This window comes from Sinohyriopsis cumingii, chromosome 15 (assembly GCF_028554795.1).
Source record: "Sinohyriopsis cumingii isolate HCF-2022 chromosome 15, ASM2855479v2, whole genome shotgun sequence".
Taxonomy (NCBI): Eukaryota; Metazoa; Mollusca; class Bivalvia; order Unionida; family Unionidae; genus Sinohyriopsis; species Sinohyriopsis cumingii.
The window spans coordinates 60191933-60210606 of NC_142975.1; the positions used below are offsets into that span (position 1 = coordinate 60191933).

The 18674-nt window shown below is 35.7% G+C and overlaps 2 protein-coding genes across 4 annotated transcripts; both read left to right on the top strand.

The window, feature by feature from the left end:
* Positions 1-613: 613 nt before the first annotated feature.
* On the top strand, positions 614-3374 carry LOC149781894 (uncharacterized). The gene is made up of 2 exons (XM_089936089.1): positions 614-1383; positions 2954-3374. Exons 1-2 carry the CDS (start codon positions 717-719, stop codon positions 3070-3072), a joined length of 786 nt encoding a protein of 261 aa, XP_089792215.1. The 5' UTR covers positions 614-716; the 3' UTR covers positions 3073-3374.
* Positions 3375-6986: 3612 nt separating this feature from the next.
* On the top strand, positions 6987-14780 carry LOC149781895 (uncharacterized). 3 transcript variants are annotated; one of them, XR_016414819.1, is made up of 3 exons: positions 6987-7543; positions 9057-12599; positions 14470-14780. XR_016414819.1 is itself a non-coding variant. In XM_089936090.1 (2 exons), exons 1-2 carry the CDS (start codon positions 7078-7080, stop codon positions 9173-9175), a joined length of 585 nt encoding a protein of 194 aa, XP_089792216.1. In that variant the 5' UTR covers positions 6987-7077; the 3' UTR covers positions 9176-14780. The 3 variants fall into 3 exon arrangements, 1 of the variants encoding a protein (XP_089792216.1); XR_016414820.1 differs by having other exon boundaries at positions 9057-10474; XM_089936090.1 differs by having other exon boundaries at positions 9057-14780.
* Positions 14781-18674: the final 3894 nt, after the last annotated feature.

Consider the following 18674-nt stretch of genomic DNA (forward strand, 5'->3'; position numbering starts at 1 on the left):
TATGCTAATAGTATTAAGATTTCTTTAGTATAGTTGCAACTGGGAAATTAATGAATATGCTTAAGTTTAATTTTTTGCATTGTATATCGGCAAATGACATTTATACTACTTCGAAAGCAAAACGCATTTGGACTCGGCAAAATTTGGATGAAAAACAACAATGAGCGAAGGTTTTGTGCAAATACAAGATCCAATAATGTGAGGTCCAGAAGCTTCAGTTGGATTCACAAGATGATTAAAAACCAAATCTATTCACATATTGTGTAATGACTAAGAGATATCGCATCATATGAAATAATAAAAAAGCATAAGCCGTAGGATTGGACAGTTATTCTCAGTGGACTCAGATTCGCAGAATTTCGACGTAATTTGCACTTGAAAAGTTAATTTCTTTGATCTGACATTTCCCAAATATGAGAAGCATCTACATTTTATCACGATGAACAGAATTGATGAAGTCAATCAATTTAGTTCCCTTTTTTTTTGTTTGTATTTTACTGTCTTAATAAGAAAAATCTGCACTCTTAGCTATGCTAATGTTTGTGTACCTTATGCAACTTGCAATTAAAAGTGCTGCCTCTTCACAAATTAATTATCGTGACGTGCCCCATGCTAAATTAGCTGGGCGTAAGAAAGAACAATTAGTATGGCTTTACCATTCCAAACTGACAAACCGTGTCTGCTTCGAAACTGAGTTGTTCAAAACTCTCAATAGAATGAATACTTGTTTAATTCTGTATATGTTTTCCATCGGTAGCATTGCAATGGCAATGACAACACCCTCTGTGCCAACTTCGACAGAAGAAATGATGATACCTAACATGCAATTCATGAGTGGACAGATGGGAGGCAGCTGGAATAGAATGAATGGTAGAGGCCAGGGCCGTGGAATGTCGGATTTTGAAGCGATTCAAAATATAATGGGAATATACAACATATCCATCCCGACTGGAATAAATACTGCAATGACTGGACGAATGGGCGGCATGAATCCCCTAATAGGACTGGATGGATTAAATCGAGGTGGTAGCCCAATGGACAGAAGCTGGGGTGGAAGAGGTGCAGTTTTGGGCGGAGGGACCAGAAATTGGGGCCAAACAAATAGTGGAATGGGCCGTCGAAGTGGAGGAATAGGCGATATGAACTCAGGCATGGAATGGCCAAGCGGAGTAATGGGTCCAATGAATGCCCTAATGTCAGGACTAAATAGAAGAGGAATGAATTTAGGAATGGGCTGGCAGGGTGGAAATGGAGGTATGGGCGATGTTATTCCTGGCAGAAATGGCGGAATGGACATTGGCATGATCCTAGGCGTAGGCGGCGGAGGCCGTCGATCCAATGTTGACAAAACCATCAGGACCCAAGCTACGCTTAATAGCCAAGGTATGAATGGCTTCTAGTTCAACATTTGGTAATATTAGGAAGGAATAAATTATTCTTATTCGTATATAACTGGGGTAATCACGTTTTCTCTAGATTTAAGGATTTAATGATATTTTGTTTTTCATGAACTCCGATCGTTATTGTATATGCCCAGTAACACATTAGAACCTAATAAATGTAAGAGAAAAAATTTATTCAAGGAAATTTAAATGAAAATTTTTCATTTAGTTGCAAACTGTATCCAATATAGATTTTGTATTCAACGATGTTGTCCCACGTACGTTCTTTTAGCGATCTTCACAGCCACATTATAGTTACCTTATTTCCCCGTTGTGATGAGTCAGAATCAAAGACCGTCGTATACATAATCAAAATCTTTTCATTTTTCAATCTAACTATATTTCGAATGCATGAGTGCAACTTTTCATCTTGAAACCAGTTGGCAGCGTTCAAACATAAATTTACGTACCTAGAAAAGATATGTGAAAGGATAAACCCTATGAATTCAACATGAAATTCACTGCCTTAAGTGCTAGTGTTAGCTGTCTCATTCCAACGTAAGATACAAAATTCGACACAACTTATCATTACGTACCTGTGCACGAAATGAATGTTCTCTACCTTAGCTCTTTTATAGGATGGACTCCAAGAAGTAATTCACTTACGGTAATTTTATTATTGGTTAGCAAATGTGGCTAAAATATTGCTGAATTAAGTGGCTAAATTATTAATAACAAAAACGTAATATATAAATCGTAACAAACAACAACTGCCTGTTGTTCACAACAAAACCAAAACAAACAAGCACACACACACACACAAAGACACACATACACACACACACACACACACACACACACACACACGCACGCGCGAGAATGGCAGAAACGTTTGAATGCATTCAAAACTATTGTATTACAGACAGCGTATGACGTAATAGGAAGCTTCATTTAATGAATTTGGGGATTTATTCGTTTCATTACAAATCATCATGGATGGAAAATTCATGAACAAAACTGTCAGTGCAATATTCAGAAAATCAATAAATACAATTTACGAATAAGCAAACCACCGTATATGGTATATTCATTACATTGTATTCTGTTATTCATAATGTTCCAGAATAAATATTCACCTGACTTCTATTCATATAAAATAACTAGGGCAGGGTATAGAGAAGCAACGTTGAATGCTGACTCTCTTCCTTTTTCTCATAAGTATAAATCTCTACAAATTTTTTCATATTAACATTGTACACAATAACATACTTAACCCTACCTACGTAAATATAAAAAGCCATGAAGCGTCAGTCCTCTCCTCAATCACCTCCAAAAAAAAATGAAACATACCATTTAAACTTTGTTAGATGTATTGCTGACATAAAAATATATCATTGTGTCATTCAGATTTGTCTTCCCAGACATTGATTACAAGTACATGTGCTATTTATCATACCTGTTACAAAAAAACGTGCTAAAAAGGATACACTTAAAACTCAACCGAACTATCGTGTATTTAAAGTATTATTAAAAATTCTAAGGATCTATTTATTTCTGTTTCTTCATTGTAGATGGGGCTCTTCTCAGTAAGGCTGGTGCTGGATGCGCTCAAGACTGGACACATGTAAATGGAGGCGTTGATCCTTTCTGCATCAGATTACTAATGATGTACCCAAACAGAGGCATGTGACCTATTCAAGAATTACAATACAAACAAAACAACATAGGACAGACGTTCTTCTCACTTCAATGTCGTAGATCGTATTTGCCTTGTGGAATTTTAATTTAGGGAGTCTGTCTAAGATATCGAACATGCTTGATTTCCATGTTGACATTGTCTGTAAAAGTTATGCAGAAATTGTTACCTTTTTATGATTTGTTTTGAATTTCTTTTAATCTTACGATTATTACAAGGATCATGTAGTTTTATATATGCATATCAATGTGTAAACATACATATGGCAATTAAAATCTATAACGATACAAAACCCATGTATGGCTTGTGACCTTTTATATCTAGCGGTACGGTCGAGGGGTTGTAGAAATGGTCTTCTTTAGACCGTCATGTATGCTTCTGTCTGTCCGCCTTGTAGAATCTCTAACATCAACATTTGTATTTAAATGAAAACCATATTTCTGTGAAGTTTCATCTCGTTATCATCTCAGATGATTTCGATAACAAGAACATTCTACGCATATTTTCTTACGGTTAATACCTTTGATGACCTTTGCATAAACGTTGCTAATGTACCAATTTGCGAATATTTTCCATTTGCATTATCATATTTCCATGAAATTCGCCTTGAAGCTTCATATACACAAGAGCTCGGTCGTATTAGATGAAGTTTAAATTATGCTAATATTTGTTTGAGTTATGTACCTTGCTAATCTTAGTTATGACATTGCTAATGCACACCAATGTGAACAATACAGCTTCCAAATGTATCAAAATATGTTGACTAGTCAGAAAAATCTGACATTCAAGATGCTATGCACATATTTATTAGAGTTGTGCCCCTTGATCAGTGTAGCACGACTAATGTCAACGCACAACCTCATGAACGCTCTTGCAACCACATTTGTCTTTAGGCTTACGCCATATTGAATCTCATGCTTTATCTAAAAATGAGTCCAGAGAAGTTCAATAATGAGCACCTTCTGACCATATTCTTTACTTATAGCCATTGATTTACTTGGCATGGAAGTTAATAATTCACGGTACGGTAGATATGAGTTGGAGGATTAATGTATTGTCTCAAGCTATACCGTAATAGTCCAATGAAATAATTAAAATAATGTCCAAATCAAAAGCAATTTTAATGAGATTTTATCTGCAGTTTGGTGTTTGGTATCCTCGAACAGACCACATTTAGTTTATTCCAATTACTTAGTTTGGGTATCTTGTAATACCTGAACAGTGTTGCAGATTCCATTAAAATAAAGCATAAATGCACCAACATATCATTGCATACGCACTCTCCTAATGCATCCAAGGCGCTCTTTGGGATATTTTTGTTATAGAACATTAATAATGATAGGGGAAGCTTTTTGTTTCAATTTTGTACCAGAGTCCATTTTCTTTACGAAGGGGAATGGAAGCAACCGTTTAGCTATTTATGTGTAACGGTTGTTTATTACAGCAATCCTTGACCTTTCAGAATAGAACAAAGCACAATCATGTTTCAGTTGCAAGCAAGTCACTTAACTCTCACGGTATTTAACTAGATGTCAGTTACATTTACAATATAAGTATAGATACTTAATCATTTAAATTCGCAAACTTATGCATCAGTTCAAATCAAAATTATATTGACGCAACTCAAAGATTCAAATAATAATTTCAATGTCAATAAATATACAAAATACTTTTTCAGAAGAAAGAGTGCATTTCAACATGCTTTTTATCTTTTCAATATATATTTATTTATTAAATTTCTTCGTTATCTACAGCACAGGAAAACCTCTCCGGTGGCTTAGTGGTTAGAGCGTCCGCCTCGGATGCGGGAGGTCGTGGGTTCGAACCCCGCTCAGCATTAAGAGGTTAGTGTTAGGACTGGTCGGGCTGGTGTCAGGATAATGTGACTGGGTGTGACATCATGCTACATGTCTGCGGCATGATGCCTCAGTGCTAGACATCACTATAAACTGCCACACTGCAGACATCGTAGCGATATGACTGAAAAATTGTTAAGCTACGATAAAAATCCTAATCACACACACACACACACACACACACACACACACGAAAACTAACACAATATTGTGAACTTTGAAAACTGCATCTATCCTTCCCGATTTGTCAACTGCGATGAAGATTTATTTCCTTGTATTTTATAACGACTGAAAACTAACATATCTGCTTCCCAAAATATCCTGGGTGGTCTAGTGCAACGTGTATAGATTTTGGATTCAAATTGATATGTATTATTCTGATTGCCTTGGCAATATTAAAAATAGGGTCTGCTATTGTGTTTAAACGATTAAAGTAGATTTCCGTTTGTCTCACCACACATTTATAAGTATACTGGATGTGTGGTTGAGCGGAATAATCGTGGAAATCGCCTGGAAGTGTGGCAGAGATGAGAAGAGGACGTGCTTTGCACTTTGCTTCGTTAACCATCTGGTTGACTGTGCACGGACTGCTTACATTCGTATGTGCAATGTTGCCCATCATGTCGGTTTGTTTTTATTGTGAGTGAAGAGCAATAATGCAAGCTCATGAACAGACTAACTCGTCTGCTAGAATTCAAAGTGACGGCCCTCCATATACCGTATCCACTTTATTTTGAGTGGTGTAAATGTTTTTAAGTTCAATTAAAAAATATTTGTTAACATATGAAGGCCAATTATCTCATGTTACCGTTATCGTGAGAGAATGCGACTTTTTGTATAAGTGTTAGGCATGCCAATATTATCCTTTGGAAGTTTGTGATTCTATAATTACAGTTGTCATTAAAATGTAATAGCAGAAGTTAAAGGCAGCGAGAACATCATCATAGCCATCAGCGCTAAGCTATTGAGAAACAACCTCAATTTGTATGCGACCTGCACATTAAAATGATCAGGGTTAAAGATAATATTTAAAATGTCAACAGTGACATGATCTCGGAGCTCCATAGTGACTGCATGATCCTGGACAAGAGGAAAGTATGAAACACAAACACTATGCTAACATGTATAATTGCTTTTATTATATTAAACAAAGACACTATTCTAGCAATTACAATTGCATTTATTACATAAGTCGTGAAAAACATTTGATCGAAGTTCTTGCATTCTCTAGATAAGGAAATTGGTGTATCGACTGATTTCATATTTAGGAAAATTACACATTATGTTAACCCTAAGTAGTAAAATACTGTCAGGGTACGACACATATGAGAAAATTCCGGGGTGGGTGGGTGACTAAGGTCAGGGAGCCATCCGCCGTCAGTTTGTAATTCATAGGGGCTTACTGGATAATTTTTCATAGTACCCATTAATCCTGTCCCCGACCCTCAAACTCTGAGGACAAGGTGGACAAAACTTTAAAGGGAGTTTGATGTGACGTGATAAAAAGGTTTACTACACAGAGAAACAAGATTGTTAAACTTTTCAATAAATTCCTCTCAGTAGTGGCACAACTATGATAGCAGTCATTTGACCAACTATTTTCAGTACTTTACATCGAAAATATTTCAGAATTATTGAAGTAAAGTTACATCGTGTATATCATAACATTAATACTCATCGATTCAAAACATTTATTTGAATACAGTTATCGTATCAATCGCTTTTATAAAATGAATCGATTACAATATATTTACACTACTCGGAATGAATATATTTTAGTTTATTTTAATTAGACCTAGATGCACATATATGGCTTCAGCTTGTGCTGTGTTTGCAAATCTGCTCCATGTCTAATTTAACAATTATGCTAAGCACAAGAAATCCATAAAAGGCATGTCGTGTTTATAATTGATGCACAGGTTTTTAAATATTATGCAGTATTTTCTGTCAATCTATCCGAGACGACGCATGCTTGGTTTTGGTGCCCTTTGCATTTCAAATTAGTTAAAAATGGATACGTGACGGTGTAAAAGAGACAATCGGCAAGATATATAAATTTCGTTAAGGACTTCAACATCCTTTGTTCGGAAAGTCACTGACTGTGTGTGCAACCTATCACTTTGTTCGAGTCTGCATATTACTAATGTGGCATCTCCTCTGTCTTTTTGCTATCATCAACGTGGTGATGTCAGCAACGACAACATCACCACCAATAAATAGGATGGGAATGGGTACCATTTCTTCTGGACAAATGAATTTCATTCACGATAGAGAACGACGCCCAAATACTCATTGGAACAGACAACAAAGCAGGCCACCTCAAAATGGTATCCTCCAAAGGACAGAGATGCTCACGAGTTTAAGTGGTAGAACTGAAACACCTAATTCCATCAACAGAATGGATCCAATGACCATGTTACTTGTATCGTCGATGTTAGGTGAAATGGGAGGAGGCACTGGGACAGAATTGATGGGCTTACTTGGCATGGTTGGAGGTACTGGAATGGGTTCTACGAGCTTGCTTGGTAGAACCAATATTGAAGCGGGTTTAAGTGGGTCGACTGGAGGAGCGAACCCTCTAAGAAACGTGGCTCTTTTACAAAATGGAAGTAAGAACATTTATTCTTAGTTCACTTGTGATTTTTTTTCTCACACTATATTACTTTTTTCAATTTTCATGATCGATTATTTGTTTAATTAAAACGATGGATTGTTATTTGTGATTTGTACTAGCGAAAATATTATCTCTCTCTTGGTTAGACCTCATGATCCGTATCGATACTTCATACTTGTACATCCGCGATTATTCTGTGTTCTCATTTTACACCCAATGTCAGCTATGTTGATGCTATTACTTGCCCACAGTGGAAATATGATGGATTAAGAACACCAGCATAAAAATACTTGCTTCATAAGCCATCCTGTTGTAACTGAACTCAATTGAAGCAAATACAAAGTCCACAGAAAATGTAATCTTTATCCCGTGGAAGACAGTGACATTAAATTGCAAAGGTTATCAAGGAATAATGGGATGAAGTTTAATATACGGTAAAGAAGCTAGCTTAAAGCATTTACTAAAAGAAATAATATTTTAAGCCAATTGCACTTTAATAGTTTTTTGAATATTCAGAACCATAGCATTCAAAAGTTGACTTGCTCCAAAAGCATACTGCATGTGCACAAAAGGCACGCATTGAATTGTAAATGAGTAAAATTATTTATTCATAATATTTTGGGAAATCTGTTTCCCTCTTGTGAGAACATAAGTCCTTAAACAAAAAATATTGTTGCTTACTTTAGATTAAAGGTGCGTGCTGCGACTGGCTTTAACGATAGCAGATTGCTTTTGCTATTGTACAATTCGTGGCCATTGACCTTCGGCTTGTATTGGTTTTTAGTTGAACGAAGAAGAAGCAATAGAAAATACACGGATGGATCAAATATTGTGTTTTTTCCAGGAAGTTAAATTTTTGCACGAAAATGTTTTTATTACATACGGCCTCGACCTTTTCAAACTAATCAGTCGCAAATATTTAGCGTTCTAGCTACAGCAAGCACTAACATTAACAACTTCTGTTGACAAATGATTCCCGAAATGGTCAAGGTTATATCTCCATACTTTTGGTTTCATATTTAGGATTAATATGTACTATACAGTACAAGAGTTCCAGACGTTATCAGGGCGGTACTTTGTTAATTTAGGACAATGCTGTTTGAGATTCAAGCTCTTGCATCGTTATGAGAGTTCTAAAGTTTCCAGTGATGTCCAGTAAACTATTAGAAAATGTCCTTTGAGTAAGTATATTTTGCAAAATCATGTGTATAAGTCCAAAATTCACACTAAAGCTGGATTTGACATTGATAAGGAATCCTTGATAGCGCACGTGTTGTTAGGTACAAAATTTTGATGATTTTAGCATAATTAACGCTATGCATGGAGTTCCTAGTCGCAGTTAAAACGGCTTGGTGACACAGATAAATGTGCAATATAAGCACTCATATGCATTTTTGCAGAAAGATAGATTCTAAGCGCTTTCAAGCATCATTATAAATTTCTATTGAACCCCAAATAACCCTTTTTGAGATTTGGTTCGAATTGACAATTTAAACAATACTTTTCAGGCGAGCAACTTCTTTCCCTTTCTGGCATGGATTGCATGATGAACCCGAGAACTGCTTCAGGTGGGATAGACCCGTACTGTATGATGCTTCTGATGCATCATCCGAACATGGGGATGTGAATCATGTGGTCGGATTATGATATTTTATTCATAACTAGACTATTATTTTGATCTTTTCACGTATAGGTCAAAATTATTAAGGCGATTTCAACAAGTCTTGGTTCGTATTTTAATCAAACGAAGTGATTCTTTTACAATTATGAGCAATCGATTTCGGTCTCGTAGCGTTGTAGTACAAATTGCATGTCCTTGCCTGTATTTAAATGGGGCTTAGAGTGAAACAGACATGAATGTGACTCTTTGCATAGAAACGCTTATAACTTTAAAATTATGATGTAAGTCACTTTCACATATTAGTATTCATGACAAATAATGTTCACACAGCTGTATAAGTGTTATTTTACTACTGAATTTAGAATAAGTATTTAACTTATTGTTATTGTTTTTACCGCTCCTTCTCTCTTTCTCTCTCTCTTGCCTAACAAATCTTAAAATATGTCTAGAGGTGACATACCAATGCATATATACGAACTAGTAACAACATAAGTTAGAATTTGAATATAATTGTTTAAAATAGTCATTAATTTGGCCACATGCACACTTTCGAAGCAATATACATACAAGCTAACTTTGTAAACGGTCGCTGTCCTAAACTTATTGTAAACTTTTGAACTTCTTTTTCATCGATGTAGCGATGCTCAGCCACATTTCTATAATTATTATGGTATTAAGTTTGTTTTGTGTCTTTATCCGCGCAACGTGACAAACAGTATTCCTCTTTATGTAAACCTGCTTTGAATATATGGATGCTTCAACTTTGAAGCCGTTATTATTAGGTGTCGTTCTTGTCTTCCAAGCATATAATATGGCCATTATAAATCATGCACAACTTAAGTCATTCTACTGAAACCATTTTTCTTCTTGCACTCTCGATGACTTTATCATCTGGCCTATACATCCCAAGGTTGATAGGTTACTTCCTTGTATCGAATGCGAACCATTTAAACGGCTTTATTCATGAACTTTGACCTTTCAACACCAAAATAAATAGGTTTCTTTCATATCTCAAAATAAACCCTTATACCAAGTTCGGTGACGGTATCTGTATTCACTTAAGATTACAGTGTGGAAGCGGTTCTCCTTCTTTAGTCCATTGGACCTATATTTGAATATCTGTAGCCCGAATCTGACACGTTGTTCTTTCTTGCCCACAATGCAAGCAACTCAAAAAGTTTATTATGATAGATTGTGCAGAACCAGAGTTATTTTGCGGAAACGAAATGGTAAACAGATGGACGTATAGATGGATGCACGGACAACTCATGGCTGGCGTACAAAAAGAGATAAAGAACTGACACGGTAATGTATTATGAACACTCGACAAAGAATGAAAATTAATGCTACTTTCATAATTAATTATGTAAAATGCTTATATCATGCAAGTGCACGTTCTTGTTTCTTGGACACCAGTGACTGTGTAACAAATAACGATACAAGAACTGTCAGACAGTGATTGATGTAGACAATACAAAACATTTAAATCTGTCAAGAAGATGTTAAGATAGGCCTAGGTACATGATTGTAAGTGAAATCCTACATAAAAGTCTTTTTATCTGCCACTGGGATAACTCTGACAAGATCTTAATAACCGGAAGTTTAAATTTACAACACGTAGATATATTTTTTTCTCACACGTTTGTCAGTAGTATAGGTATCCATCACAAGGATTAAGAATGCAATGGATGAATATCGAATATTTTAAGGCGGAACGATAAATTATGGCAGTATAAATAACGATTAAGAACGATCATCTTCACGTAGTCTGATGACAATTCATATTTGATCTAAAATTTTAAATGCTTTTCTAGGCCACCTCATTCAAAATAAATAGTAACGCCCGATACGCATTCTTGGTTCCATTAAAAAGTTCCAGAAAATAGAATGCCAAATGATTAACTATATTTTGTTGTGACTAAATTCTGATGCTAACTTGATTTCTAATAAATATGTGAAGATTAAGATAGCACGTAAGTGTGTGTCAAATTTCTTATTGTTCTCTTCAAAATGTGTTACCCGTTTTCCTTGTAACACCTGAGGTCATAGAAGCCTGAAATGAGGAGGTAAATAATATTGGAGTAAAACATTTTCAGTCGTCGATGAAACCTTTTTCAAATCACCGGATCTCTGAACGGCTAATTAAAGTTCACCAAGTGAGTATTCTTGATTATTTTCTTCGTATATATCTTGGGTTTAAGTGCGCAACAGCACGTACTATAGGATATACATAATTTGATATAGAACTTCAATGCTTACGTACATCGTAAGTTTTTAACTTTTACGTTTGGTTCACGAGCGAAAAGATGAAATAATCCTGTAGCTGTTTACTGGCATTGGAACATGTTATCTGGCAAGCGGCCAATCGCTGGTACGATACCCACCCATGACAGTCAGGTCAGCTGTCTCAGTGTATCTTTAGAAAACTCACTTCCTTTCGTAGGTAGCAACCAAATATCTTAGATCCACGATAAGACTAAGACTAAATTTACAAAATAATAATTTATGCAGATCATTTTAGCCTTGGTATACCTGTTCCCTGAAAACAATCCTTTACTAAATGCAACGATCACTGCCATCTCACGTCTGCCTGCATGGGTTCGAGTCTCAGATTAAGCCAATGTGGGTATGTGAGAAAGCTTGCCATTAGCTTCTCGTGGGTCGGTTGTTCTTTCCGGGTTTTTTCTCGGGTTCTTCCTCCACCATTAATACTGGTCGCCATGTATAGCCTATCGTGTGCTGAAAAATGGCGTAAAACACAACAACAACAACAACAACAACAACTAAATGCAACGGTACAGTTTCAAAAGGTATGCCATAAACTTATAAGCGAAATGCAATATTTCAAAAATCATCTGCTTGGCTGAATCCCATTTGGCTCTGGACTGTAAAAGTATGTCCTAGTTTGCACGTGACATTGCCGCTCATGGTGGTCCAAAGCATGTATCAAGAGATGAAAGAAAGATGCTTTCCGTCCATAAATATCACCGTGTAATAGATTTTTCAGATTGGCTGAACCATTATTTGACAGGTTATACTTAGTTTGTCGCATATAAAAGTGAAAATCGCTGTTATTACCTCAGCTAGAGGCAATCTTCCTACATTAGGTTAAAAAAAGCATTACCAGGCTACACGTGCACCAAGTGAAATAATAGGTTAGTTTACTTTAGAAACCAAAAGTATATTTATTCTGTTTTTCATCTGATTGATACAAAGAACGTGCATCACACAATGTGTAAAATTGTCATATGTATCCTGATGCTGTGTTCTACCGGAAGTTTTGCCCAGTTCCATTCAGTTTTGGACATGTTTTCACCTGGTGGAAGTCACGGCGCACAAGAAAATCCTAACAGCTTGATGTCGTTACTTAGATTAACCACTTCTCCAGAGACTTCATTAAATTTGATCGGCAACGCTGCTGTGACAGGGAGTAAGTAATTAATTTCTTTTGCATAAAAGCGGTAGAAAAGGAGAAATGAAAACTGTACGTAAATTTTGACATGGTATATGCTCACCTGAAAACAAAACCAAAGAAAGACGCTAAGCGGGAAAAATAGAGATTGTCATGCTTTTTGCAAAGATTACTCAATAAGTAAATGGTTATAATTCTGAGAATAGCGTAGGTGACTAATGAAGGGCGGTTTATGTTAATATTAGGTGCTAATACAGTGTAAAGCAAAACTTAATGCATTTATTCTACAAAACATGACAAATATCATATCTGTAAAGACTCACAAATAACTTTATACGTTTTGGAGGTTAACGTACATTCGACATGCTTTTTTCTTCTTAGTTGTTTTAAAAGTCACATCAAGTGAAATATAGTCAGAGTGTCTGAAGTTCAGGATCTAAAATTGAAGCTAATGAGATTTTTCGTATTGGCAAGGTACCGTTTAAAGTAATTAAATATAAGCTAGACATTGCAACATTCTGCCATATTATCTGCAAAGTCGTTAAAATGATAAGTTAATAGCAATCATAGAAAGCAGAATCATTACAATTTGTCTTGGTGCTTTCTCACTGATCGTTCTCTCAGTTCTCGAAATGAGAAATAGTCGATCACTCTGTATTGTTTATGCATTCATCCGTATACGTTTAATCGGAATCAAAAGCTTTTACAGCATTGATAATCGACTAACATTCCAAACCCACGTATCTACTACAACCTTTATGTCATCTCTTTTGTTAATTCGAAGTTGCATTGAGTCACTACGCAATGTTATCCTGTTCAGTGTGTTATTCGTTACGTAATGATACATGTTATGCTACACATGACTAAGGAAGACGTCAGAGCTCTAATAGCTACACACATTAACAGTAACATAAATAAATCCGTGTGAATTTTGTTATTTTACATAGCTTGCAATTTTAATGGAAAATATATCTCTAATGAAGTGATTACTTTAAAAAAAGTAAGCTTCGGTGTTAGAGAAATTTATATACTAATGAATAGGCTTGGTTATTTCAGTTGTCATTTCGTCAATATTATTATCATATATTATTCGTTCTTTCCACTTTTAGGATGCATGTCACGTAGTTAATTCTGTCAGCCTCAGATACTTCAAAGAATTTACATGCAAGGATCAGTGCTGTTCGATAAAATGACAAGAGATTGAGGAAAATTAAGACGAAAAACACACAAGCAGAAATACAGCAAACACAACATAGAAAGAAAACAAAAGCAAAAAAAACCCAACAAACAAACAAAAACAAACAGCAAACAAAACAACACAGATATCGAATTAGGATCAGCGATAAGTATTGATTGGGGTTTGCGTTTTTAGTCAAGCCATCAAGTAAATGGTGAATCACATCAGCACTATGCACTGATTGGGTCTTGTTTTTAAGTCAAGTCACCAGTAAATGGTGAAATCACATTACAGCAACCATATGCCAAACAGTGTCAATAAATTCATGCAACATTAAATACAGTTATCTAATTTTGCCCAAGTAAATCAAATGATACATACGTTAGAAATTTCACTGACAATGTTAATGCAATAAATAACACATGTGCACCATAGTTTATTTCCATCATCTGTGATTTAAAGAATTTTTTTTAAAAGGTGATAATAGTTGCTCTGAAGAGACCGAGAAACTTAAGTTCAATTATTCATTTCTACTTTTCACTCGAAGTAGTTAAGGTTACATTTTCTTCTCACATTATTCTTACTGGGCTGTTTGATTGATGGAGATGGTGAAATTGTATATGAAGATGAAGGTAGGAAATTACTAAAACGGGCGGTGGACATGCTGCTCTGGGGGAAGATTTATATTTAAGGTACAACTCTGTGCTTCAGATGACGCAGCCCTGGAACTGCTGTTGGTGAATCATTGCATCATGCGACGAAGGGTGGCAACAGACGACCTCTGTCTGCTTCTTTTCATGCATTGACGTGGTCATAAAATGTCCTCACAGAGCTTCGAAAGACGATAACATATTTCTGGAAATCTTTGAAATGTTTATAGCTGACAACGTTTTAAGTCGATACTATAATAATATAACAGATTTTAAGGATGACATTATCATGCTATATGTTAACAGATGAAATATTGTTTGTTGTCATGCGTTTTTAATAATACAATAATAAATAATAAAATATGCATTACAGACTGTTTTTAGCTCAGTGCTTTATTTGTCTACCTGCAAAATCTTAGTGCTCTCTCTCTCTCTCTCTCTCTCTCTCTCTCTCTCTCTCTATATATATATATATATATATATATATATATATATATATATATATATATATATATATATATATATATATACAGTGGAGCCTCGTTAATCCGGACTCCGTTTATCCGGAAACGGAATTCTCTCGATAATCCGGAAATAATCTGTCCAAAAATAAGAAAATTCGAAAAATCGTATGTGAAAATACAATCAGAAGAATAATACATAAAACACAGCAGTGAAGCCCTTGAGAATCTATGGCCACTATCAATAACTAAGTAGCGTGACCATATTGTAACCAGCGATTGTATAAACAATATCTGTTTTAGCTAGTCGCCGACAGGGGTGTTAATAATTAAATAAACACACTGGGATCAGATAGATCCGCCAAAGAATCCAAGCAAACAAAGGTTACAGACTTCTTCAGGAAATTGACATAATAAATGTATGTACAGTACATACATGTACATGAACATAGTGTGATGTGTTCGATGTGTTAATTGTCTAAACTTCTATTTACTGTATATGTACGTACAAGCACATGTTATAATAATGTGAAATAAACACAAATTAATAGATGTATTCGTTAATTTATTTCAACCATTATTGAATATACAGTACATTACATTTAAAGCTAGCATATACATGTACATATATACGGTGTGATGATATCGTAAAATAAAAAATGTGCATGATTCAATTATCCGGAAAACTCGTTAATCCGGACATATTCGCTGGGAACGAATGTGTCCGGATTAACGAGGCTCCACTGTATATATATATATATATATATATATATATATATATATATATATATATATATATATATATATATATATATGGGAGGAATTATTTTCGCATCTGTATGCCTAATGTCTTATCTTATCGTACTTACAGGAAGTGTTTGTCTTCCTGAAGTTTCTGAGCTATTCTTGATTTCCACATTTTTCCTGTCTGAACTTGATGTATCATCGTATAGGGACCACTGTGCTTATATGCGATACAATTCTATCTACAAAATCATGAATTGGCGTGTCAATTCGTCCATGAGGCTGCAGTCTTAAAAATATCTGTGACTCAAGGAGACGCTGTCCAACCAGACCAAATCATACAACTTTGACATTCTTTGTCTTTTAACTTCACAAAGGTATAAGGCAGGGTTATCAAACTGTGGCCCGCAAAATAATTGGCGTCACTGGGTGTCATGAGAGATAACAGAGGTGGTGCCGCCGTTGGGTCATCGAAAATGCCCTCATGCGTCTCAACTTTAACATCTTGGACATATCCGAAAATAAAAATGGGTATGTCCAAGATGTTAACGATTAGTGATCATTAAAAAGGAAACTTTCTATACATAACTTTGAAAAGCAGACTTCCGAAAATTGCCTGCCTCATTAACTTCTGCTTACAGAATTTACTCTCTCTCTCTCTGTCTCTCTCTCTCACAACATACACACATATGCACACACACAATACACATAGAGAATCCGCGCTTTCTACTTGAATCAGACATACTGCATAATTTCATTGAAAACCCTTCTGCCTTTCTCTCTCTCTCTCTCTCTCTCTCTCTCTCTCTCTCTCTCTCTCTTACATGTGCAAGGGACACAATGCTTGCTAATTTCCCCGCCCCTCTCTCTCGCTCTTATCGTTTCAAGATAGGGGCAAAAATTCATGACGAAACGATCTTGGTTGATTTTCGCTTGTCACGAGACGATATCGCTGGACATTGAATTGTGGTGACATTTTAAGTGTACATTAGCTCCATCAAAACATAGTTGCTTGTAGACCATCTTAGCTCATCTGGAAATGCAAATATGTGTGATTGTATGCGATATAAATAACAAGTAACATATATGTTTCTTTGACATACCGCTCGTTATATAAATGCTTAATTACAAGGAAACTCGACAAGCATCGTTATACAAGTTATACATCTCGTGGAATATATAATAATAATAATAATAATAATAATAATAATGAGGACTTTAAGCGGTTTACAACATTGGACAACACCTATAAGATAAAAAAACATATAATAATATTATTACAAAAACAAACACCATGAAATTAAAAACATTAAAAAATAAAAAACATGCTGAGAATATTTCAGGTAGGAAACATTATTAGGTCTTTAAGTTTCTTCTTGCAGTCGAAATAAGTGAGTTTTGAGAGCCCTCTTAAATGTGATCACTGTGTCTTTGTGTCTGAGTTCAGTGGGCAATTCATTCTACGTTGCTGGGCCCTGGTATGCAAAAGAACGCTGACCATACCACCTTGTTTTCATAGTGGGAATAATGACTATACGATTGTCAGAAGAGGAGAGTAAGTATCTTGCTGGTGTGTACACATGGGTGTGGTCGGATAAGTATGTTGGACTAGAGTCCGACAGTGAAACTTAGCACAGAGAACAAATTTTGTGTTTGATTCTGGATCGAATGGATAGCCAGTGTAGGGTACAGAGCAGCGGGGAGGTGTACTCTGATCGTGGAACTCTAAGTATGATCCGACCAGCTGTGTTTTGAACTTTGTGAAGTTTCTGGAGTAGATATTGAGATTAAGCAGACAGAATTGAGTTACAATAGTCCAGTCTTGAAAGTACTATTGAACACACAAGTATTTTAGTGGCATCAACGAAAGATATTTGCGAATTGAGCTGATGCATCTCAGCTCAAGATATGCAGCCTTGCATATGTTCATGACATGTTGGTGCAACGTGAGAGTATTGTCCAGAGTAACACCTAGGTTTCGTACTGATTGTGTGAATTTAATGTTGGCGTTGCTGATATTTATTGTTTGAGGTAAAGGATGTGAATGAGAAAGTATTTGTGTTCTGATCAGAATGGCCTCAGTTTTATCATCATTCATCTACAGCTTGTTACATGTCATCCATGATTTCACATGAGAAATGCACCTCTCTACACCTTGGATGGTAGCATCAACTTCAGTTGGGTGGCTAGATTTGTATATTTGGGTGTCATCAGCGTACAGTCGGTGAGACACTGCATGATGATCTATGACACTTGACAGCGACCGAGTGTACAGAATGAAGAGAACAGGTCCAAGAACAGACCCCTGTGGAACACCACAACATAGATCAACTGGGCTGGAGTGTATTTCATTAGCTCCATCAGAAAACACACACACACACACACATATACATATATATATATATATATATATATATATATATATATATATATATATATATATATAATATAATATAAACATCCTTAATAATTTCAGTACATCTCAACGTTTCTTTAATACCAACAGAGGAGTTTTCATTGCATGTATTTTCTTTTAGACATTGTTTGACAAAATCATTCTGTGATTATAAAACTGTTTCTGTATCCGTTGAATGTATCGTCTCTTCCATGCCAAGTGTACGTCTTATCTGGATGAATTATATACACATGCAGGCACAAAAGAGGACCAAAGAAGGAAAGCCCGACATTTTTAATATAAATACGACATGCTAACTGAATTGCCATTTGTATTTTCAGATATGTCTACCTGCGAGTTGCCTGATAATATTTTATATCAGCAAATTTGTATTCTGTTTCGTTCAGTTCTTGATGATTGTCTTGTACTTGAAACAGTACATGGTTATTGACTATGCGTTGAGTTTGGTGGTACACGCATGATTGTTGTTGTTGATGTTGTTGTTGTTGTGGGGTTTAACGCCATTTTTCAGCACGATAGGCTATACATGGCGGCCAGTATTAATGGTGGAGGAAGAACCCGGAAAACCCCGGAAAGAACCACCGACCCACGAGAAGCTACTGGCAAGCTTTCTCACATGCCCACATTGGCTGAATCTTCGCATGA

What these genes read in the sequence shown, in the direction of transcription:
- LOC149781894 (XM_089936089.1), top strand. Translation starts at nt 717, where the DNA reads ATGAATACTTGTTTAATTCTGTATATGTTTTCCATCGGTAGCATTGCA. An exon ending in AGCTACGCTTAATAGCCAAG is followed by an intron (nt 1,384 to 2,953) that starts GTATGAATGGCT and finishes TCTTCATTGTAG; the next exon opens with ATGGGGCTCTTCTCAGTAAG.
- LOC149781895 (XM_089936090.1), top strand. Translation starts at nt 7,078, where the DNA reads ATGTGGCATCTCCTCTGTCTTTTTGCTATCATCAACGTGGTGATGTCA. An exon ending in GGCTCTTTTACAAAATGGAA is followed by an intron (nt 7,544 to 9,056) that starts GTAAGAACATTT and finishes AATACTTTTCAG; the next exon opens with GCGAGCAACTTCTTTCCCTT.